This window comes from Labeo rohita, chromosome 6 (genome assembly GCF_022985175.1).
Source record: "Labeo rohita strain BAU-BD-2019 chromosome 6, IGBB_LRoh.1.0, whole genome shotgun sequence".
Lineage (NCBI taxonomy): Eukaryota > Metazoa > Chordata > Actinopteri > Cypriniformes > Cyprinidae > Labeo > Labeo rohita.
The window spans coordinates 32,023,625-32,049,146 of NC_066874.1; the positions used below are offsets into that span (position 1 = coordinate 32,023,625).

At 31.7% G+C, this 25,522-nt stretch overlaps 2 protein-coding genes across 2 annotated transcripts in view; both read right to left on the minus strand.

Moving 5' to 3' along the window:
• Positions 1–1,081: 1,081 nt before the first annotated feature.
• Positions 1,082–5,376, minus strand: inka1b (inka box actin regulator 1b). The gene is made up of 3 exons (XM_051112352.1): positions 5,258–5,376; positions 5,109–5,164; positions 1,082–2,059 (listed from the first exon to the last, which is right to left on the minus strand). Exons 2-3 carry the CDS (start codon positions 5,109–5,111, stop codon positions 1,187–1,189), a joined length of 876 nt encoding a protein of 291 aa, XP_050968309.1. The 5' UTR covers positions 5,112–5,164; positions 5,258–5,376; the 3' UTR covers positions 1,082–1,186.
• Positions 5,377–6,405: 1,029 nt separating this feature from the next.
• The window catches only part of gnai2b (guanine nucleotide binding protein (G protein), alpha inhibiting activity polypeptide 2b), a 50,718-nt gene continuing 31,601 nt past the window's right edge, over positions 6,406–25,522 (minus strand). The window contains exons 2-9 of the mRNA XM_051113229.1: positions 22,367–22,409; positions 18,129–18,270; positions 17,576–17,736; positions 12,493–12,621; positions 10,707–10,836; positions 9,659–9,812; positions 9,242–9,457; positions 6,406–7,237 (exon numbers count right to left, since the gene is read on the minus strand). Coding sequence (XP_050969186.1) covers positions 9,267–9,457; positions 9,659–9,812; positions 10,707–10,836; positions 12,493–12,621; positions 17,576–17,736; positions 18,129–18,270; positions 22,367–22,409 — 950 coding nt within the window. The 3' untranslated portion in view covers positions 6,406–7,237; positions 9,242–9,266. The remainder of the gene's footprint in view (positions 7,238–9,241; positions 9,458–9,658; positions 9,813–10,706; positions 10,837–12,492; positions 12,622–17,575; positions 17,737–18,128; positions 18,271–22,366; positions 22,410–25,522) is intronic.

Below are 25,522 nucleotides of genomic sequence, written 5' to 3' on the forward strand. Positions count from 1 at the left end.
ATGAGCTGCATCTGCTTCACTTAATTAATTTAATCACCTTTAGATGCATTTGTGTGTGTTCAGTCCTAATCACATTACAGCAGTGGGTCTCATTCACAAAAAGACTTGACAGCTGGGTCTTTCTTTCTAGTTTATTCAGGTTGCAAGCCTATAGTTCTGAAAAAAAAAAGCACTGTATCTTTCTACATCTCATATCATTCCATATGTAAAGTCTTATTTTAAAGCGTGCATGCCATATTTGAGCCACCTACTGCATTTTAGAAATTAAGGTTAATATTTGCACAGTTTATGAGATATTTGGTGTTATGTTGAAATGATAAACTATTGCACAACTCTTTAAGAGATTTAAATAGTTGTACACAATGTTTAAAATCAATTGCACTTGAACATCATAGAACATTTAATAAACATGAATTGAACATTGGTTAGCATTGAAAATAATGAGGATGATGAACTGTAAGACTTGTTTATTCTGATTCTGAACTAATAAATGATGTCTTATCATATTTGAGTCGCAGCCAATTTATAAAAGCAATAATATTTGTGACCTTGGACCACAAAACCAGTCTTAAGTAGCATGGGTATTATTCGTAACAATAGCCAAAAATACACTGGATGGGTCAAAATGATTTATTTTTCTTTTTAATGCCAAAAATCATTAGGATATTCAGTAAAGATCATGTTTCATGAAGATATTTTTAAAATTTTCTACTGTAAATAGATCAAAACCTAATTTTAAACCAGTAATATGCATTGCTAAGATTTTCTCATTTTTTTCATTTTTTTTGGTGCACCCTCAGATTCTAGATTTTCCAAATAGTTGTATCTTGGCCAAATATTGACCTATCCTAACAAACCATACCAATGGAAAACCAATGGATTGAAATTGAACCTTATGACTGGTTTTGTGGTTCAGGATCACATTTTTGTTTTAAACCTTATTGTATTTTTAAGGTGCAAATGTTATGATATTAAAACCTGTACTCTTTTTGTTTTGTTTTTTTTAATGCTTTAATGGCACTTTCATATTTCATCCCTGTCACCAAGAAGGGTTGTTGAACATGACACTTTTAGAAAAATGCAGCAAAAGAGCATCTTTTATATAAAAACATTTATTACAATATTAATACATAGAACAATATTAGACATTTTCAGAAATAAACTCCAGTCTGTTTTCATGAACACATCAGATGTATCCAATGATGTCATTGCATATGATAGGCTGTCGACTTCCTGTTTTCATGGCAGCGCTAAACTGGTAAAAGTCTGGTCCCATTTGGTGCAAACTTGTGTGGGACTGGTGAAAGAACGGTTTGGGGGCTTGAAACCCCACGGGACAAGACATGCGTTTAGTGCAAGCCTTTCTATCCTCAACTCCCTTTGACATGCCCGCTAATTTCCGCCGCATGTTGACCAGAAAGTCCTTGGCTATTTTGCGGCTGGCGTTCGGCTTGAGTTCTGCAGAATCTGGGCATTCTGGAAGATCCATCCAGTTCTTGATAAGATCTGCAAAGCTGTTGTCCCCAAGAACCAGCGGTTGCCTGTTACGCCCTCTGGTTAACAAAGACGTGGTCCAGTCTGTTGGATCGCTGGCTTCAAATGACGTCCAGCGCTCCAGGCATGCGTCTGATGTGGATTTGGGTCGGATTCGGTTGGTGCGGACGCAAGCCGACGATGAAACGCGTACATTCCTCGTACGCCTCAACACCACACCCTCGTCCTGCCACGATGCTTCAGAGTATCCCGAATCAAAGTCCAGACTTTTCACACTGCTCGGGGAGCCTTGAGGTAGACGCCCAACGCCGGCTTCCTCATCCTCTTCTTCCTCCAGTGGACTGGCCAGGCAGCAGGCGGAATCGTAAGTGCTGGCGTCGCTGACGTCGGAGATCCGCAGGCGGCTGAGCTGCTCCCGCTGTTGTGCCCTTTTTTGACAGGCTCGAGTCGCGTACGAACACTTCGGCTGATCGGCGGGTTCTCGTATCTGCTTCAGATCCTGCAGAGACCTCATCATGTAGCGCATCTGGTCCCGGAAACAGTCGCCTGAACTCCGAACGCACAGCTGGAGAAAGAAGAAAAAAAAAAAAGTTAGTGCATTGACTACACAAACTTAAGACTGCGTCATCCATAAGGGCACTAGATGTGCTCATCTTCCAGTTTTGGGGCACCACACAGATCACCAGCTATATGCATTTTTCATGGCATCACCATTACTGTACCAGTGTTATTTTAGTATTACTGATATTTTCAATTACATTTAAATTTTTTAATGTAACAATTTAGATCATTTTGTTGTGTTTTGTCAAGAGTTTCAATTATTCATTTTGTTTTATTTTAATTCTATGTAATGTATTTTTGTCGTGTTTTGTCAATATTTTGAATTTGATCATTTTGTTTTCATTTTCATTTTAGTTAAAAATTGGTGTTTTGTCAATATTCTGAACTAGATTTCCTTTATAATTTTTGTTTTTATTTTAAGTTTAGTAATTTTGTTGTGTTTTGTCAATATTTTGAATTCGACTATTTTGTTTTTTTTTTTAATTTTAGTTCAAAATTGGTGTTTCTGTCAAGATTTTGAACTAGATTTCGTTTTTATATTTTCTGTTTTCATTTTAATTTTAGTTTTAATAATCTTGTTGTGTTGTGCCAATATTTTGAATTAGACTGTTTTGTTTTCATTTTAATTTTAGTTAAAGTTTGGCTTTTTGGACAATATTTTGAACTAGATTTCGTTTTTATTTCGTTTTCATTTCAGTTTTAAAATTTTGGTAATTTGGTTGTGTATTTTGTCATCATTTTGAAATAGACATTTTCTGTTTTATTTTTAATTTTAATTTTAAAAAATAAATTGTGTTGTCTCAATATTTTGGTTTAACTTGTAATTTTGTTGTGTGCATTTTAATTAGACTGTTTTGTATTTTTAATTTTAATTTCAAAGTTGGGTGTTTTTTTGTCAATATTTTGAGCTAGACTTAATTTGTATATTTTCTGTTTTCATTGTAATTTTAAAGATTCTGTTATTTTGTTGTGTTAACATTTTTATTTTTTAAGATGTCCAAGTAGTTCCTTTTTTTCTATTTAGTTATTTTAGTACTTCAGCTTTAACTGAAAGTGAGAAATGTTGCTTTGCCAACTAGCTAAAATATATTTTTTAAATATTTTAATTTAGTTAATTTTACATAACACACATTTTTTTTTTATGGTTGTATGTTTTTAGTAACCAATAACAAGCCTGCACTGTACTGTGGTACCATCACAATACCTTTTGATAAGGACAAGATGAGCTTGTTCCTCAAAAATGTTCTAAATAAAAACTGTGAATCCATTGCTAGACTAACATGTCCAGGAACTATAATCGCCTTGGAAAACAATCCATGGACCAGGCCATAAAGTTGACTGACTTTCCCCTCAGATGAAAGCAGTCCAGAGTTTTCCACAGTTTAATCCAGCAGCATTAATCAACAACATGAGTGGGAGAGAAACAAACACACAATCCATTTGGTTGAGTCTCGGGGGAGAAGAGTCAGAGCATGATGCATACAGATACATCCGCATCGATTGTGGGAACGGGAAACAAAAGGAGTCCCTTCCTGCACTGCTTCTGGACGAAAGAGAGGCCACACTTCTCCCACATCAAGTTCATGATTAATGCACGAATTGTTGTGGTCAAAAAGGAAATTATGTCATTTTTAGGACAATGCTACACTATGCTGGCTATAGTTCACAGCAGATGAACCGGGATCGAACTAATTGTGTACATTTGGAAGGGTTCAGTACAAGCAAAAATCATATTTACAGTAATGCACTTACAGTTAGGAATTACGTCAGCAATGCATAAGTAGATATTCAACAGAACGGCAGTGCCATAGCTATGATTTAAATACATTTTATAGAGAAATAAAATATTAAATAATAAAAATAAAATATGATTTATTTTTAATTGGTTAATATTTTGGTATTTTCATTTTGTTTGGTCATTTTTATTTTCTTATTAAATGTCTGTAAAGTTTGTATTCATTTTTATTTAAGTTTTAGTTATTTTAGTACATGAAGTTAAACTAAGAAAATGAGAAATTGCTGAAATTCTTTATATTTTATTTTCAATTAACATTTATTTTAAGTAAAATATTTTTGTTTCCAGTGGTTTTAGTATTAGTTAACTATAATAACTCTCTAGTCTTGTACCATCTTTAATTCTCTGAAAGGAAAACAACAACAACAACAACAACAACAAAAAATACAATAAGAATTCCTCTTGACTAGGCCTGGCAAAAATCAAAAGACTCGATCTAAGGTCCACACCTCTTTACAACCAGAAAGTCCCTGTTTTCCAGTGATAACATCCCCCTACTCTCAAATGATTAACTTTACTTTCACTTCAAGCTCTGCTGTAGCCATCAAGCATCTGGAATTTTTTGGGAATGCTTTTGAAAAGCAGAAAAAACAGCCATGTATGTGTACAGACGGGTCTGTAGGACCAGTGACCAGTCCATGGTGTTATCACAGCTGTGAGAACTTAGCCATTTGGCTTTAAGCTGCAAGTGTGTTTAAAAAGCCAGTGGTTGCCAGAGGCCATGAAAAATGCATAGAGTTGGGTGGTGGTTAACCTCCATCACTGCTGAAAACGTATATTTCATTTCACAACCCGGATTACAGTAAAATATTTTATGACGCCTAAGGGAGACAAAAAAAATGCAGCAGTGCATCTGTCACATTACTGTTTGAGTTTCAACTATAGGAATATTAATGCAGCATGAACAAATCAATTCAAGATGCCACAAACAGCTTTTGAGACTCTAAACTGACATTTTAGTGAAAGTGCTTTACACTTGACATTACCATGGCTGTTATTACTGTAAAATCATATCAACTTAACATGGGATCTACTTTCAGAATGTCAATTTTAAAAATTTATAATTGTAATTTTATTGTATTTTGGTCCCAAAAATAAATAAATAAATAAATAAATAAATAAATAAAAAACATACTGTTTACCACAGTAAAAAAAATGTCCTCTTAAAAACAGATAAAATAAAAACAACCTAATCGTTTTGAACAATAACACTGTCTCCAGATGAGCAAAAACAAAGCAGGCAAAGTCAAACACTTACCATGTTTAATTTTCTTTTGCTGAGTTAGTCCACCTTGGTATAGTTTCCAGTTTCATCTGGGAAAAAAAGGACAGATGTGGCATAAATATTTTATTTAAATAATGCACCGCTGTGCGCGTATGCAGCCTAAGAGCGTTTAAGACACTTACCAACTGTACACAGAAATATCCAAGAATTATAAAGCAGTTCAGAACAACACAAAAGCTCCTGATGCAGACGCTTCGCCTCCTTGTGTTATCAGTCAATGCGCGATTGGACTGAGCGCTGAGCGCTTTTAACCGCGCCGTCAGTTTCCTGTCAGGACAATCTCAACCAATCAGGAACACGCGTCCAACTGCCAGCCAATCAGAGAGCGAGAAGTGAAACGTGAGCGAAGAATAAGACTGATTGATTAAGCGTATTGATTTGATAATAATAATTATAATAGCAAAAATTGTAATAATAGTTTGTTTTATATAACAAAATGGAAATTAACAAGATAATTATAAAATGAAATAAAATATACATTATAAATATAAAACTATAAATATTTCCTATTGTGTTATTTTAGAACACAAATACGGAATTAAATATTACACATACATACATATACATATATATATATTAAATATATATATACACATACATACATATATATATATATATATATATATATATATAATATATATATATTTTTTTTTTTTTTTTTTGTTCCCATGTGTAATTTCATTTAATGGCGAATTAATTGGAAAAAACAGATAACTGCGTTTTAAACAATTTTCAAAATTCATGTTTTCATTGAGCATTGCAATTAATCTCCAAGTGCAGTTAGGTTATTTTGTTTAGGTAAAAAATAACTAAAAATACAGATAACTAACACAATAAATCACAATAAAAACATGATAACGTAATAAAAAAAAACATGCTTTTTGAGAATTAAAAACAAAAAGGGACTTTTTAGCAAAATATATATATTTTTTTTATTATATATATATAAATATAAATATATATATATAACATTAATTATTGCATACAAATACATAAATTACTCAATAATAATATTACCATCACTGTACCATTTTTAATAATATTTGCCCAACTGTGTTCGTTTACACAGCTTGATTGTCAGTGATTTTGAGTTCAGTTTTACACAAGTTCCTCTAGCGCCATCACGTGGTCAAGAAATGACACCGCAGAAGTATAATGAATATAAACTAATATAGCATGAACTAAAAAAATAATAATTATTCATGCATACATTAATTGGCAGCAGGGTAACCAAATTAAGAAGACAAAATAAAGACACAAGAAGCACAGGTCTATCTTACATATCAACTTTTATTTCCAACGAAATCTTTTTATGGTATTTAGATATTAACCCAAAGACTGTGGTCTAAGTTTTATTTAGCTCTTAAAATGTGCTCAACACTTTACACTTTTCATTTGATAGCGTGAATAAAAACAGCCCTATGATCTACAGACAGTGAAAACAAGGCACAGACATCGCGCAAAAGAAGGGATGGTACAGCAACAGGAAGGAGAAATGTGAGGGTGGATATAAATATTTTACATGTTAGTCAATTCTGGACGGTGTCAAAGTCAAGCTAGTAGAGAGAGTGAGAGATGTGAGGGAATGTCACGCCGTGGATTGGAGCGAGCGAGCAATTTCACATGGTCCGTCATGCAACAATACACAGTCTGAGTATGGTGTTACAAAAAGGGATGTCTCGTTTGCTTTCTGTGCTCACATTAACTTTACAAAAGAAGCATTTTGCCATTGAGTTTAATAAAATTAGCACATCCATAAAAGAAGTCCTCACCCACCCCACTGGTAAGCTGTCAAAAACAAAACCGAAAGCTCGATAGAAACAAATATCAGAATATAATCCTGACTCCACCTGTTTTCTGGCAGAAAATAACTGCAAAATTAAATATTTACACATTGAGAACCAATTTAAAATCAGGTTCAGGAAAGAAGGATGGTGTGCTGGAATTCGGCGATTATTAGAATTCGGTGAAGTTTCTCTTTTCCTTGTTCACGAGTCTTTTTCAGGTTGTCACATTAAAAAAAAAAACATTACGATTCTTATAGGTAGTTGAAGGCAGTCTAGCATGTCGTGTAGAACCAGGTCCAAAGAGTTTACACCTTCCTGAGGAATAAATCACAACAAATGAAAAAGGTTAATAACAGCTTGGAAGTCCACTTCCAGAACAGAAATTTACAGATAATGTACTCAGAAGATGTTCATGTCTGTCTTTCTTCAGTCGAAAAGAAATTATGTTTTTTGAGGAAAACATTTCAGCATTTTTCTTTGAACTTCCAAAATGCAGTTTAAATGCATTTTAAATCCCAGCCAAGAAAGAAGTGTCTTAGCGAAACAATTGGTTATTTTCATAAAAATAATATAATTTATATACTTTTAATGTCAAATGCTTGTCTTTCTCGTCTGTGCCTGGACTATTTTTTTTTTCCAGTTCATGATAGAGTATGTCGAAAAACTCCCTCAAAATCTCATGTTCTCCCTCAAATTCAAAATCGTCCTATATCGCTGTTTTACCTTTTTTGTTAAGGGTGTTTGATCTTCTTTGCAAAAACTGGGTCGGTACTACTGCAGCGATGTAGGATGATTTTGAAATCATTTTTTAAGTTGAGAAAAAAAATACGATTGGAGTTTTTCAACATACTCTAACTGTCTCGAGCCAGAATACACAGAGTTTACAACCACATTAGGGATCGTTTGAAGCCACATTTAAACTGCATTTTGGAAGTTCAAAATCGGGGCACCATATCAGTACATTATATGCAGAAAAATGCTGAAATGTTTTCCTCAAAAAACAATTTCTTTACGACTGAAAAAAGAAAGACATGAACATCTTGGATGACAAGGGGGTCAGTACATTATCTGTCAATTTTTCTGCTTTAACTATGAACATGATGCACCTTTTATCAAACAAACAAACAAACAAACTCACTACATGTTAAATGTTCAGTTGAAGTAAAGTGTACTTGTGCTATCTTTATACTAAATTTGGTTTGGTAATTATCAATTTTAAAAGGTCATCAAGTTTTAAAAGTTAATTTGTTTTGTTTGTTTTTTAAAAGTTGGATATATTAAATTGATCAAAAGTGACAAAGACATTTATATAATCCTATATCAAAAATGCTGTGCTTTTGAATGTTGCATTCATCAAAGAATCCTAAAATTAAAAAACGTATCACAGTTTCCCCAAACAATATGAAGCAGCAACACTGATAATAATCAGAATTGTTTCTCAAGTAGCAAATCAGCATATTAGAATGATTTCTGAAGGATCATGTGACACTGAAGACTGGAGTAATGGTGCTAAAAATTCAGCATTTGCATCAAGAAATAAATAACATTTAAAAATATATTAAAATAGAAAACAGTTATTTTAAATGTAAATAATATTTTACAATATTACTGTTTTTACTGTATTTTTGATCAAATAAATGCAGCCTTGGTGAGCAGAAGAGACTAAACTAACATTTCACCAACCCTGAACTTTTATGGCAGTGAAATGTGCTTCAAATGTAAAAAAAATAAAAAATAAAAATTATTTTGATACTATTGTTGAGCAACTATGCTCATGCATATAAAAGTGTATAATTATGTAAAAAAACAATATATAATGAAAAAATGTATAATATGTATAAATATGTGACCCAGGATCACAAAACCAGTCATAAGGGTCATTTTTTCATAATTGAGTTTTATACATCATGAAAGCTGAATAGATAAGCTTTCCATTGATGTATACTTTGCTAGTATAGGACAATATTTGGCCGAGATACAACTATTTAAAAATCAGGAATCTGAGGGTGCAAAAAAAAAAAAAAATATTGAGAAAATTGCTTTTAAAGTTTTTTAAATAGTGTTCCTAACAATGTATATGACTAATCAAAAATTAAGTTTTTATACATTTACAGTAGGAATTTTATAAAATATTTTTATGGAACATGATCTTTACTTAATTTCCTAATGATTTTTGCCATAAAAGAAAAATCAGTAATTCTGACCTATACAATGTATTTTTGGCTATTGCTACAAATAAACCCCAGCGACTTAAGACTGGTTTTGTGGTCACATATATGTTTTTGTGCATGAATGGTTAATGTGTGTGCGTGCGTTTACCTCGTCATTCTCTCGGCCACCTTCATTAAAAAAGGCCGCAGTCCTTCAGGTTGTTTTTGATAATGACGTCAGTGACGGCGTCGAACACAAACTGCACGTTCTTAGTGTCAGTCGCACAGGTAAAGTGGGTGTAAATTTCCTTTGTGTCTTTCTTCTTGTTGAGGTCCTCAAACTTGGTCTGGATGTAACTGGCAGCCTCATCATATTTATTAGCTCCTGTACAAAAACCACATAATAAAATACTGTCAACACATTTGAACTTGTCCATCTTATACCATAGAACATAGTTCAGCTAAAAACCTTATGGTTATGTTTTAATTATACTAAGCATGCCAAAAGAACTGAAATTAATATTCTGTGTTCAACTGAAGCCTCATCTACACATCAGAAAATCTAAGCAGTGGTGAAGCCAAAGACCTGAATACTCGGGGAAGCAGATGGCGAGAGGGCTGCGTGTGATCTTCTCCTCAAACAGATCCTTCTTGTTGAGGAAGAGGATGATGGAGGTCTCGGTGAACCACTTGTTGTTACAGATGGAGTCGAACAGTTTCATGCTTTCATGCATGCGGTTCTGAAAAAGAGGAGTGTGACTATTGAGAAGGTGAAGACACTGCACAGTAACTCAACACCAGAGGGCGCTGTCAGCTTACATTTGCTCTATGGAATGCATTCTAGTGTTTGCTAGTTTAATAAACATCTTTATAGGTTTAAATTATGCATTAGTCTGTGTTGTGACTGTTAGCAACATAAAAGATGCCAGTCTAAATCAAAAATCTGGATTTTGTTCAGAAAAGACAAATACATATGCTCTAACAACATAGCTATTTACTCTTTTTAATGTTTATTTAGATTGTTCATTTTGACACTATTCAATACTAATTCAATCAATACTATTATTATATCAATGTCAATATTAATTGCATAAAATGTAACATGAATAAAGAAGAGAATTTCTAAACAATAAATTGTTTTTTCAATAATCTTAGCCAAAAGCTCTAAACAAATGTAGCCGTCGAGATTTTAATGTGTTTTAATTTGTTTAAATGCCTGCTCAGCCTTAAAATAATGAATCACTTCCCCAACGGATTATTTTCCCTATCATTTAATATAGTTTTAATTAGTTTAAAAGTATTGCTCATTCTTAAAATAATAAATAATAAAATACTTCCCCCATCTTGTGATTATCTGATGTCATTTTAATATATTTAAATGTATTTCTCAATATAATGAGATTTTTATATTGTATATCAGAAAATAAAAATAGCTTGAAATTAAAACGTACAATTCTTGGACAAGTTTTGCCAAACTAATACACTTACAGATTCATAATTCATTACCTCAGGGTTACTTTTTGGATAACCCACAACATTTCCAATGACTTTTCCACTGATTTTGTTTATAGGATAAGGATTTTTTAACAAAACCTTTCCAAGCCTATTGTTTTCAGGCCGTATCGGAAACTCACCATCTCCTCATCTTCTGCCAGCACCAGGTCGTAAGCGCTCAGAGCCACACAGAAGATGATGGCTGTTACTCCCTCAAAGCAATGGATCCATTTCTTCCTCTCTGACCTCTGACCTCCCACATCAAACATCCTAAAGAGAAGAGGGAATTGAAAGGCCATGAAAAGGGAGAATATTTTATGTTGAAATGCAGCAGAAGGTGAAAGTGTCACTTGTCACACGACCATTAACATTTCATGAGGGTCTCAGAAGAACAAAGACAAACTAAGATAATGAGAAACCACTTTCTACCTTTCACTTTCCATATACAGTCACGCAAAAAAATTAGGACACCCTATTGAACTCCATGGTTTTCTGTATCAGGACATAATAAAAAATGATCTGGTCCTTGGCAGGTCTTAAAATTTGGAAAATAAATCCTCAGATAAACATCACCACATGACATATCACACGGTCTCATTAGTTATTTAACAAAAATAAAGCCAAGATGGAAAAGCCATGTGTGACAAAGTTACAACACCCTATGAGTCAACTGCCTGTAGATCCACTTTTAGTAGCAATAACTTGAAGCATTTATTTTCTGTGTGACTTTATTAGTCTCTCACATCGTTTTGGAGGAATTTGGATCACTCTTCTTTTCAACATTGCTCCAGTTTATCGAGGTTTGTAGGCATTTGCTTATGCACAGCTCTCACCACAGCATTTGAGTCAGGGTGAGCTCTGGACTTGGACCGAGCTATTGCAACACCTTGATTCTTTTCTTTTCAGCCATCCTGTTGTAGATTTGCTGGTGCACTTGGGATCATTTTGGCCCAACTTTAGATATCGGACAGATGCCCTCGCATTTGACTCTAGAATACTTTGATATACAGAGGAGTTCATGGCCAGCTCAATGACTGTGAGGTGCCCAGGTCCTGTGGCTACAAAACAAGCCCAAAATGATCAGCCCTCCTCCACAGATTAGATCACACAGTAATGTGTAAAAACAATCATCAGGTCGTTGGCGCCCTCTGCAGGCCCCTGTTGTAATGCGTAAAGTACATCAGCTCTATTGTTTATAGTATATTATGTATTTTAACAGTTTTGTTCAATAAAACCATATGATTTATTGCTTTTGATACTTTATTTGAACTAATTATTGCCTCATTGCTATGATATATGTATTTTTAAGCTATTTTAAAAGCTACTGTTCACTTACATATGTAATTATAGAAATTTGCTTTATTTCCCAATTCATTTTTTTCAGTTTAAATTTTTCTATACTCCGTTTTAATTTTGCAGTTTATTTTTTTTTTAACCAAATTCTGTGTTTTCCATTACTTTTCTGAATTCCATTTTAATGGTTCTATTAAGTTTTAATAATCCAAAGCATCTCCAATTAATAGACTTTTTTTTTAAATTTGATTTGATTTTTTTTTTTCAGAAATACTGCGTATTTATATTTTTCTCCAAAATAAATTAGATTTTTTTTTTGTGGGATTAGATTTATAATTTATAATTTAAGATTTAATTTATCGATTAATCGATTAGATTAATCGATTAAATTAATCGATTAATCTATAAATTAGTTGATAGATTAACCAACATCAAAATAGTCGTTAGTGGCAGCCCTAGAAAAAAATACATTTCCTGTTGTACCGAACTCATACCAAAAGAGTGACCCCAAAACAAGGGACGTACCAAACTGTGACTTCTGTGTACAGTTACACCCATAATATACATGTGTACATGCCACAAAACAGACATATGGGTGTGGTGCTTATAGAAACAGCGTGAAATGTTTCTTACTTGAAGTGCAAATCTTTAAAAGTGAAATGTGTCTCCACGATCCCAGTGGTCTTCACTCGGGTCCTCAAGACGTCCTGCTGGGTGGGGATGTAGTCTGCCCGTGCTATCCTGTCCAGATCATTCAGATAACTACACACACACACACACACACACACACACATATATATATGCAATTAGGTCACTCACATCACAGCTCAGACGAAGAACTGTCATGGAAATTAATCATTAATACACACAGTCCATTTTAAAAACCCTTATTCTCAGTGACCTGCTGAGTGCAGCATTAAATCTGCCTTCATCACAATCATACAGTATGTGGGCAGAGGAACAACATTTGTATTCACCGCATCTGCGCTCGCTTTTGAGATCCGACACCTGTTTTAGTGTCTGATAAGATGTGTTTACAGTGGACAGTTTGCTACTGAATACTACAGTACTGCTTGCGACAGGAGTTCATCACTTTGTAGTCAGTAAACCCTCTTTAGAATCACGATTATTTTTCTGACACCACTGGAGATTTATTAAATCAATCCCAATGCATTGTGAGATAGGGATAGAGTATGGCTAATGGTCATTTGCATATTTCATGCATAGAGCAAATCTGCCTGCTGTGTGCAGAACAGTACAGTGATCAGAGTGAAGTTTGATTTGAGTCCAAACTTCAGCAGTTTCAGCAACACAACAGCTGCTGGTGTGTGAATTAGACTTTGACTGGAAGCCACAAACAGTCATATTAGCTCAGTGAGCCATCGCTGTTGGACAGACTACAGGCCTGAGCGTTGAGCGCTAACTCACAGCGTCACTATGGCAACCCCGACTGACACTGACCTTTCATACATCATGATTCAGGCTGAAAAATTAGGTCATACTTTCATAACGTGATCGGCAGAAGATACAGTTTTTAGTTTCACAACAATAGCCCTAATAATTTCAGACATCAATGTGACAATGAAGTCTTTTCTGACTATTTAATCAGTTACAAAGTATAAAATATTACAAAGGCACATATACATATATAAATACCCATTATATATACACCTATAAAATCTAATTAATAGCAATAATAATAACAATGATAATAATAATGCACTTTATTTTTTTAGTTTATTAAAAAAAAAAAAACAAAGTGTAATAACACAATTATATTTTTAAATAATAAGTAAATATTAAAATTATTTTATCAGTACACTTAAAAATACAATGTTAATATTTACTTTTTTTTTCCATTAGCATTTTCAACCCTAAAATCAGCAAGTTTTTATTTTGGCAGGTTGCCGACAAGTATATGACCCTGGCCCACGAAAACAGTCATAAGCCACATGGGTGTATGGTAGCTATAGCCCAAAATATTGCTGTTAAAACAAAATGTAAATAATATTATTGCACTTTATTTATTAAGTTTATTATAGACAAATTATTATAAATTAACAAAATAATAACGCTTGATAATACTATTATATTTTAAAATAAAAAGTGAGTACTAAATAAAAATACAATTTTTTTTTGTATACTTAAATATACAATATTAATTATTTGTTTTTTTCTCAGCATTTTTCAAACCTAAAATCAGCAAGCTTTTATTTTCTGCCGGGAAGTATATGCACCACTTAAATTAATCTGAACCATTATGAATAAAATAACTGTATTAAAATAATTAAAACACAAAATAATTGCCATTGCTGTTAAAACAAAACGTAAATAATATTATTGCACTTTATTTATTAAATTTATTTTTTAATAAAATAAACAAAATAATAAAGTGTGATAATACAATTAGATTTTAAAATAAAAAGTGAGTATTAAATAAAAATACTATTTTTTAGTACACTTAAAATTCAATGTTAACACTTACTTTTTTCATCAGCATTTTCAAAACTAAAATCAGCAAGCTTTTATTTTGGTGAGTTACCGGCAAGTAAGCGTATACACTGCTGGTTTTAGCGCTGCTAAAATTAGGTAAATTAACCTGAAGTCCACTTTTATGACCATTAGGATAAAATAATTATAATTAAAAAACTTATTTAATTAATTAATTAATTAATTAAAACAAAATAATGAATAAATATAAAAAATAAAATGAAAATGAAAAAATACAATTTTGATTGCTATTAAAACAAAATGTAAAAAGTTAAAAAAAATAAAAGAATATTTAAAATTGCAAAGCTTTTAGCTGATGCTTGATTTAATAAAAAAAATAAAATAAAATACACTATATACAAAATACAAAAGAATCTTTAAAATTGGCTATAACAGAATATTAATTCCTTTCAATTTTGGGGTGAAATATGACCTTTTACAGTAAGTTATCATTTGTTAACATTAATGTATTAACTAACATGAACAAACAATGAACAATACATTTATTACAGTACTTATTACTCTTTGTTCACGTTAGTTAATAAAAATACAGTCATTCATTGTTAGTTCATGTTAGTTCACAGTGCATTATCTAATGCTAACAAAAACAAACTTTTGATTTTAATAACATTAGTAAATGATAAAAGTAATATTAAAGATTAATAAATGCTGTAGAAGTATTGATCAATCTTAGCTCAGGTTAACTAAAGTAGTTAACTAATGTGAACTAATGAAACCTTACTTGTTTTTATTAAATTCAATATATTCACATAAGCATGTGGTGAATGAATTATTTCCCACTGTACTGGCAACAGTCTGTTAACCATAAGAAAGGACATGTAGAAATGTGCCCATGTTCACAGCGACACGTTGCTTCTATATTTCATGCTGTCCTCTCTTTTTTTTTTTTATGTAATTGCATGCCATTTCTGAATTACACTAAAAGCTCTTCAGTTCAAACTGATTTACAACATAAACAAGCACAATAATTCTATTGTGCATTCGATTAAATTAAGCAAATAAATAAAATGATTATTTCCTGGGGCTATGCATTCACCATTAAATGCTTATTAAAACATCATGCTATTCTGATCGCTCAATGAGTAAATACTCAAGAATCTCATTATTCAGAATAAAACTGTTTAGCTCAGAGTCATTTATAATTACAATCAGAAATGAAAAACAGAGCTCATTTATTGTGAGATGAACTGCAATGACCCACTATCTTCCCTCAGTTCCACTGTTAATTCACATTTCATGCTTTGAGTTTATTTCCTAGAATGCAAGTCCTCCCGCCAGCGCTGGTTTTAATGGGCGGCACTACAGAAGGTTTCAGGATGAAGATCATATGATGGGCAGAGAAAAGCAGGGCTTTCAGATGCATGGCCTGAGGATCTTGACAGACTCCATCTGCTTTAACTACTGCAGGATGGAGCATGAGACGTGGGAATGTGGGAACTAACTTGTGCATGAAGTAGTTATTGCATCTAAATGACTGATGAACCAAATTCAGTCTAATGTGTCTAAACTTTCAATTTAATTGTGCGTGCGTGGTCACTGAAGGTCTGAGTGTTCACAACGTGACCTCATTGATGTCCGGAGACGTGTTTGCTAACAACAACAGATGGACTTGGCATTGAGTTCCCTGCTTGAACCTGGCTCCCCTCATGCATCAGCGTTATGTGCAGGTGCTAAAACACCATTAAAAAGTCACATTCTGTCTAGGGAGAGATTTGTAATTTAGTTTGGTGCTGCCACTGCTCGCACGATTCTGTTCTCAAGTGTTTGTGTTTATGCAGCTCTGAAGTACAGGGATGAAATCTAATTAAACAACAGGCCGTGTGAGACGTGAGCTGCGGTGATCTGACAGAGGTGAAAGAGTGAAGTAGAGGATTTGACTGCTGAAAAATGACTAACACACGGCCTCGAGTGGCTTACTGCTCTCATAAACCAACAACAGTATGAGAAAACACAACAGTGAGCGTGGTTTATGCGTAAGCAAACTATTTTACATTACTGTGCAAAAGTTTGGGGTACGTTTTTTTTGTTTTGACAAATTAATACTTTTAAAATTAACATTGATAATAATCACCAATGTTTCCTGAGCAGAAAAATCTGCATATTATAATGATTTATGAGGGATCATGTGACACTGAAGACTAATAATGATGCTGAAAATTCAGCTTTGCATCACAGGAATAAATTACATTTTCAAATATATTCAAACTGAAAACAGCTATTTTAAACTAATATTTCACAATATTTTACTGCATTTGTGATCAAATAAGCAAAATCTAAAAATTAAATAAAAAGTAAAATAAAACAAGCAGAAAAACTTATGCTGTCCAGGAAAGCAAAGTAAAATAAAAAAAAATGAAATTAAAATAAAAAAAAAAAAAATACAAAAATGTAAAAATATATAATGAAGTAAAAGAGCTGAGTATCTAACAAAAATAATAAAATAAAATAAACAAAATAAAACAAAATAAAACAAAACAGTAATGTTCAAGCATGGCTCATCCAAGGAGATTTTAAAATAAAATTTACAAAATAAAATTAATTATGTTCAGAATGTGAACGTCACATCCGATGAGATTTTAAAATAAAATAAAATGAAATAAAATCTAAAATAAAATAAACATTCATACAGTGAACATGGCTCATCCAAAATAAAAAGAAATAAAATAGAATAAATATGTTCAGACTGTGAACATGGCACATGCAGATTTTAAAATAAAATAAAATAAAATAAAAAATAAATTAAATTAAATGTTCAGACAGTGAACATCCAATGAGATTTTAAAATAAAATAAAATTTAAAAAAACTTAACTAAAATAAAAAAAATGTTCAGATAGTGAACATGGCTCAATGTTCAATGAGATTTTAAAATAAAATAAAAATAAAAATAAAAATAAAAATAAAAATAAAATAAAATAAATACATTTTCAGACAGTGAACATTGCTCATCCAATGAGATTTTAAAACAAAATAAAATAAAATAAAATGTTTAGACAGCGAATATGGATTATCCAATGAGATGTTAGGGGTGGGGCTATATGCATTTATAATGAGGGTTTCCACAGCGTTACACCATTTCCATGCCAATGTAACACCAACCAATAAAACACTGCAGTGATGAGAATAACTAGAAAGACTATTTGCTATATTGTGCAAATGTAGAGTAAGATGTGCAGCAGGAGCAGTATTGTGTGTGCAGACACTCACTAGGCAGCAGAGTCGTTGAGCTGATATTCTCTGGATCGGGCAAAACACCCTTGAACCCCGCTGTCGGTCCACAGTCTGCGGATCACGTTGGCCAGATCATCAGTTAAGATCCCCTGCTCCTCCGCTGCTGCAGACAGAGCAAACAGCTGCCGTGCATCGTCCTGCACATACACACACATACACAATACGCTGAGCAAGGAATAAAACATGCTGAAAGAACTTGACTGTACCTTGATGCAAACTTTGCTATAGAGCAATCACAGATTGCCTTAAGCAGCGATTTCTTATAAAATTACTGTGGCTCCAAACATATTACCAAGGCATATTTTTAAATGGCAATACTTTAGGCTAAAATGACCAAGAAATTGCTTGTTGTAAATCATTCATCGATCAACTCCTTGATCCGCCTCTGAACGATCTGAGATGGTATGCAAAACATTAAACCTGAAGATCAGAAAAGTGAAGTTGCAACAGTGTGCGGGACTCTCTGAATTATTTACAGACTCCCAGCCTTGACCTACATACTCGTCCCAGAGATTACAGGAGGTCTTACCACTCGGGCGGTCTCTCCGTAGTCGATTTTGAGGTTGCTCATGGCTTTAATGATAGCCATTATGGACTGGATGGTGTTGCTGTAGACCACGGCTCTGTACTGCTTACATTCGTCTTCTGAGTAGCCGTCTTCGTGGATGATTCTGAACAGAAGGTGAAACGGAATAAATAAAACAACAAAAACAAAAAACATTGACTTAAAATACCAGTAGGGAATTTTTAACTAAAATAAACTAAATTAAACTAAACTAAAAACAAAACTAAACCTAAAGTAGACTAGAATGCTATCCACGAACGCTATTTAAAAAAATAAAATAAAATAAAATAAAATAAAATAATCTGCTAATTAAATCAATAAAATAAAAAGCAGAAAATTTTATGCTACCCAGAAATGGCAAGTAAAGTAAAAATAAATTAAAATACAAAATAAAAAATAAAAATAAGAGCAGATAATCTTATGACATCTGCGGAAAAAAAAAAAATAAAATAATAAAATAAAATAAAATAAAATAAAATAAAATAAAATAAAATAAAATAAAATAAAATAAAATAAAATAAAATAAAAATAACCTTAATGATATCCAGGAATGCTAAACAAAAATAATAATAATAATAATAATAATAATAATAGTTCCAAATTAATTAAATAAAATAAAAGCAGAAAATCTTATGCTGTCCAGAAATGCCAAGTAAAGTAAAAATTAAATTAAAAAAAATAATTCAATAATTAAATAATAAATACATAAATAAATTAAAGAGCAGAGAATCTTATGACATCTGGGAAAATAAACTAATAATAAAATAATATAAAATATCTTAAGCTGTCTAGAAAAATGAAGAAAAATATAAAACAGGCAGAAAATCTTATGCGATCCAGTAATGCCAAGAAGAAAAATAAATAAATAATTAAATATATAAATATATAAAGCCATGTGTATCGGTGCCTCTCTGGTTTAAAACATGCAGTTTCACAACACAAATCTGTTTTCAGTACTGATCTGTAACATCATTTAATGCGTTCCATATTCACTAACGTCAGCAGAAACTGTCATCTTAGTATAAGTGAGTCAGCAAACATCAAATAAGCCAGTTGGGCCTTTTTGACATGATATCTTAGATTACATCTTTATCAACATCATTAAAATGCACTGAAAATGTCAGGAAAACAGAAATATATATAAAAATGGTTTTCAGAAGCTCAGAAGAGAGTAGACTCAGGCTAATGGATCTTAAAAGGTTTGATCAAATAAACCTGAATCTTCATGCACTTGGTAAATGGTGAAGTGAAGAAATGTGTGATACACGACACCTTCAGGGCTGTTACTCTGGGTTATAAAGCAGCAGAATTTGCAGTATCTGAAACACCGTCTGCTGCTGCTAACACTCATTGTCATTGCAACACTGTTTCTGCTAAAACCTGCATTAATGACCTGAGTGTGAAGCTCTGTCCTCATGAAAAATGGATTGAGATCCCAGCACCTCCAGTCAAACGGAAATGATAAAACTATTCAAGGCTTTTGCCATCTCTCTTTATGCATGCAACATCCACTTACACTGAAAGATATATATAGTACAATAAAAAACATTTATAGCTAATAATAAACACGCACACCTTTAATCCATCACATTTAAAGCTTGTAAAAGATGTTCAATGACGTTCCAACCCAAACAACTTTCATTTCTCTTACAAAAGTGACCTCTGATTGCTCTGCATATTACTGCATACCATCTTATATACAGCCTTATTATTTTAAATACTTAAAATAATATAAATACTTATATTATTTATAATCTCCTTTTACACAATCAAATAATTGCAAATGAAACATTCAAACTGAAAAACGCATTCAAAAGTAACAATTCAAAAGAAAAACTTAATATGAAAAACATTCAAAAGTAACAAAATTCATAAGAAACATTTCAACTGAAAACACATTCAAAAGTAACAAAATTCTAAAGTTTGGGATCAGTAAGATTTTTTAAAAATACTTTTATTCAGCAAGTATGAATTCAAATGATTAAAAGTGAAATTTGAAATTTATGTTATAAAAGATTTGCAGTTCTTCTTAACTTTCTATTAATCCATGAATACAGAAAGAAATGTTTCCACAAAAATATTAACCATTTTTCACATTAATAATAAGAAATTTCTTAAGCAATCAGCATATTAGAATGATTTATAATGGATGACACTGAAAGCTGGAGGAATGATGTTGAAAATTCAGCTTTGCATCACAAGAATAAATTAGATTTTAATATAATATTTTCCAATATTACAGTTTTTACTGTATTTTTCATCACATAAATGTAGCCTATATATATATATATATATATATATATATATATATATATATATATATATATATATATAACAATTGCTAACAGTTATATGTTTCAAAACTAGGTAATTATTCATAATAATATACTGAAATGCAAGGTGTAGTTGCTGTATGAACACTTAAGGCTCAGATAACTGCTAAATAAATTAACATGCAGGCTGCATCCTCATACTATAATCTCATTTACCAAATAGCATCAAAGCAAAACTGAGAAAGCATGCCAAACCCTGAAAATAGCATTCAATAGCTTTATTAAATATTGAAAATATACTGAAATGCATGCTAAATTGTGCCAAATAGTGTGTTTATGAAGTTTGCATTTAATTTATAAGACATATTGCAAAATGAGGGTTACCATCTAGATACAAGTGAGCAGAGCAGAGCTGCACAAAGAGAGAAGTGCAACATTTTGGTATCATGAGAAGATGGATGGTGTCTATGAATCATGAACAGGATGAGGGTATTTGAAGTAAAGGAAGTAGCGCAGCATCACAGGGTGTGTGAGGAGGTGCACTCGAGCGGAAATGTGACTCCGTTAGAGAAGGGAAACTCGTAACAGCAGCTAGAGCTGATTTCTGTTAACTCCTGTTTTAGCGCCGCGTCTCACGCATGATGTCATTTGTTCAAAGAGCTGTGGCTGCAAATAAATATGTGGCAGATAAAGCATGGTTTTATTAGCGAATATAAATAGTGTGCGCGCACTTGTATCTCGGCAGCTGCAATGAGCTAATTTACTGTCAATGTGTGTGATTTATCAGGGTTAAAGCAGCAGTATCAGAGTAGGAGTACAGAGCCTGGATGTGTCTTTCTGAAATCACATGCTTCTTTGAATGGAAAATTGAAAGGAAGCTTGAATATGATGCTTAAAAAATTGTGTGGTGAATACTTGTGATGTTTTCAGAGTCTGTCATGTCATTATACGAGGACAGGAACTCCATTAAACTTCATCTCCAGAGCTGCTCTGAGAATCACTGTTTTATTTGACACACATAAACTCAACAGTCTTCACAACAGCACATCAAAATAGAAGTCTGGTTTAACTTTGTGACAGAAATATATTACTACTGTACAGTAGAATGTACTTCTCAGAGTATTAATAAAATAATAATAATAATAAATTACTACTACTATATTTTTTTTTATTAATTATAATTATTATAAATTAATAATTCTAGGAATTTTCATTTGATTATATTTAAAATATATATATTTTTTAATGTTTGACTACCAATATTTTGGTAACAAATTTGTATTAAATATATTTAATTGTACTTGTATCAATTAAACTGTTTAATTTTAAAAGTTCTATGAATTCAACTGATTAGGCATGCTTTTATTTTTTAAAATGTAATTAAACCATTAAAATGTAACCTAGAAAAAAATCAAATGGAATTTGAATGAAAAAATAAATAAATAAAAAAATACAGTAGAATGTACTTCTCAAGTAATAGTATTAATAATAATAATAATAATAATAATAATAATTTAAGTTGTGCAGCACTTTGGCAAAAAAAAAAAAAAAAAAAAAATTGAAAAAGGAATTCTTAAATTACATTTCATTACTTTTAAAAGTAATTACATTTTTAATGTTTGATTACCACTATTTTTGATGTTTTTTATTATATGATTTATTAAACATTTAATTATATTTGTATCAAATAAATTATTTAACTGCTGTAAAAAATAAAAAAATAAAATTATAAAATAAACCATTAAATTGTAAAAGCTTAAATCAAATTAATTGTTTGGAAATTTTTTTATTTTGCAAAATCTATTTAATCCATCAAAATATATTCTAGAAAAAATAAAACAGAATTTGGGAAAAATAAAACTATTTCTACATTTTACAAAGCCCTAAAAATGTTATTCTGTCCAACTTTTCTTCAAAGTTTCTACTTACTTCATCTGTTTCACAATGGTGCTCTTCCCTGATTCACCCGCACCTGAAAAGAAAAGAAAAGTGTGTCAATAAAAATTGCAGAGCAAGCAAACAAACAAAAAACTGGTACAAATACCAATTTCTATAACATAGTCCATAGCACTGTGCAGCTCCTGTATCATATTGCCAGTTTCACTGCATATCAACATTTTGATTTAAATCAGAGGTTATAGCATCTTCTGAGTCACTTGTATCTCACTGCTTCATATACATTCAATACATTCATGGACCCTCATATGCCTCATATTACATTCACAACATAATTCCGTGCGTAAAGGTGAGATAATATACTGTGTACGATATATCTGAATGATTGATACTGTATGTGAGCTTATATTGAAAGACTCTGCACTTCCTCCACTCCTGAAGATGATTATAGTCTAATACTGCTCACTGAAGCTGTGCCAAAACATCTGCTGTCAAAACTCAGTTTCTTGTTGACGTAGCCCGGCCGCGGCTCTCCTCTTGTTGTTATTTCCACTGTACGGAAGCTCGATGTTCTGAGACGCGGCTCACAAGTTCACCCGTGTATACGGAAAAGGTCTGGGAACAGTTCAGATTATTCCTGCATAATGTAATGAGCTTTGTCTGTCAAAGTCATAAAAGCACAGCTCCGAGCGGCTCTGAAAGTGCTGAGAGAACAAAAACCTCTTCTGGTCCAGCTCTGAGTGGAAGATGTAGAGAGGCCATTCAATTACTGTGAGTGGACAGACAGAATCCTGACTTACGCTCAGGGGAGAAAAACAGCTATATCAAAAGGCTTTCAGCGAAGTGTAAAGGAGAACGAGACGTTTTTCCATCAGATCATATTAGTTATAAATTTGAGATCTCACAAAAGCCAGCTGCAGAATAACTGTACCTCTTCATGATACAGCTACAAGATGATGTTTCGACCTTTAGTGTATCTCAAAATACCATGGTATTAATATATCTGTATCAGGGTGCAGCCACAGCATTTTTGTGTGGAAAAAGGCATAAAGAGAATCCTCTCCATTTCACTTTCTTTGAACATGTTTTAATGTAGTAGGAGATGGAAATGGAGACGCAGCATCTGCGCAGGAGTGCCGTCAGCAGCCCCTACGGCGGCGTGTAAAATGTGCGTCTCTTCGGCCATCTGCTGAATCATTAAAACACAGCTACCTCTGTACAAGACACACTCAACGGCCTAATTTACTGCACAGTACTTTCATCTTTTTAATAAGCATCTGAAGAGATTTGGCTTATATTCAAACCACAAAAAAAAATAAATAAATAAAAATAATCCTTAAAAAAAAAAAAAAAAAAAAAACACAGCAACAACAACAACAACAACTAAATTTTATTTTTATTTTGACAACAGACAAACAATAAAACAGACAAACATAAAATAAAATATATTATTATTATATAAGAAAAGAAAACTAAATATCTGACCACGGACAACCAAATAAAACCACTAAAGAAAAATTATTTTATTTTTATTTTAATAAAATAAAATAAAACAAAAAATAAGAAAACACATTAATAAATAAAATAAACCAAATACATTCAACAATCAGATACGACTTTATTGGAAGCATGCCATTTCTTAAATAAGTGTAAAATAAAATGTAAAAAAAAAATATATATATATATAAATAAAAATAAAAATATATAATGTATAATATATAATATATAATATATAATATATATATATAATATATATAATATATATAATATATATATATATATAATATATATAATATATATAAATATATAATATATATATATATATATATATATATATATATATATATATATATATATATATATATATATATATATATATATGTATGTATATATATATATATATATATATATATATATATATACACACACACACACACATACACACACATACACACACACACTAAAAATATTTTTATTTTAATAAAAAAAAAATAAATTCAACAATGGACAACCAAAGAAACCTTTTTATTGATTAATTAATTAAAATACACATTAATAAATAAAATAAACTGACAAATCAAATACCACTTTACTGGAAGCATGTCATTTCTTAAATAAGTGTAAAATAAAATAAAATAAAAATTGTTTGACAACTGACAACCAAATACTATTTTATAGGAAGTTTGTAATTTCTTAAATAAGGATTCAAATAAAAATGTAAAAATTAAATGGGATGACAGCAATCAAATACCACCTTGTTAATCCTGATGAAGTGAGCAAGCATGTATAAAAAAAAAATAAATAAATAATAAGTCTAAATAAATGAGTCTAAAATTTACAAACCAAATACCATTTTACCGCAAGTGTGTCATTTCTGAAATAAGGATAAATAAATAAATTAAATAAATAAATAAAAATCGTTTGGCACTTGACAACCAAATACTATTTTATTAAAAGTGAGCAAAAAAATAAATTAAACAACTATTCAACGACAACTATTAAATTCCATGTCATTAATCACAAATTCAATTTGGATTTTAAGAATAATTTTTAAGCATTTAAATGGGAAAATACAAAGATACACAAACTAACAAAAATGTGTTTTTGGCACAAGTGTGAGCTTTTATGAATGGTTGACTTTCCTGTCCTTGCCTGGATTAATAATTTACTTTTATTGTTACCTTTGACCTCCTACAGCATTATGACTATACTACATTATTGTCCATTGTACTTTGTACAACAAAAAAAAAATGGCCTTAGGAAAAGAACAACAGACCAGCACACCTAAACATTTACTCTCAGTGCAGAGACCCAAGAGACGAGACCTACAAGGGACAACACACTTACACAGCGTCCCATGAGCACAACTACTGCACCCAGAGCTCATGGGACACACATTACACAGCTACAATATGTACTAATAGAGAAATGAGGAAAAATCCAATAATTGATCCTTATGAGACCTGAAGAATAACAGCTGTATTGTTTACTCCCAAACCCTGGCACACCACAGAGGGTAAAACGGTGTAATTGGAGACAAAGGGAGGGTTTTAATACACACCGGACTCATAAACGCAACTAGTACTTTTGTTACTTGTTCATTTAACAGACGCAAAGCAAATAAAGTTGAGAATAAGATCAGGTGGCGACTTCAAACAACATCTAATTAAACAAGAAACTTCATAAACA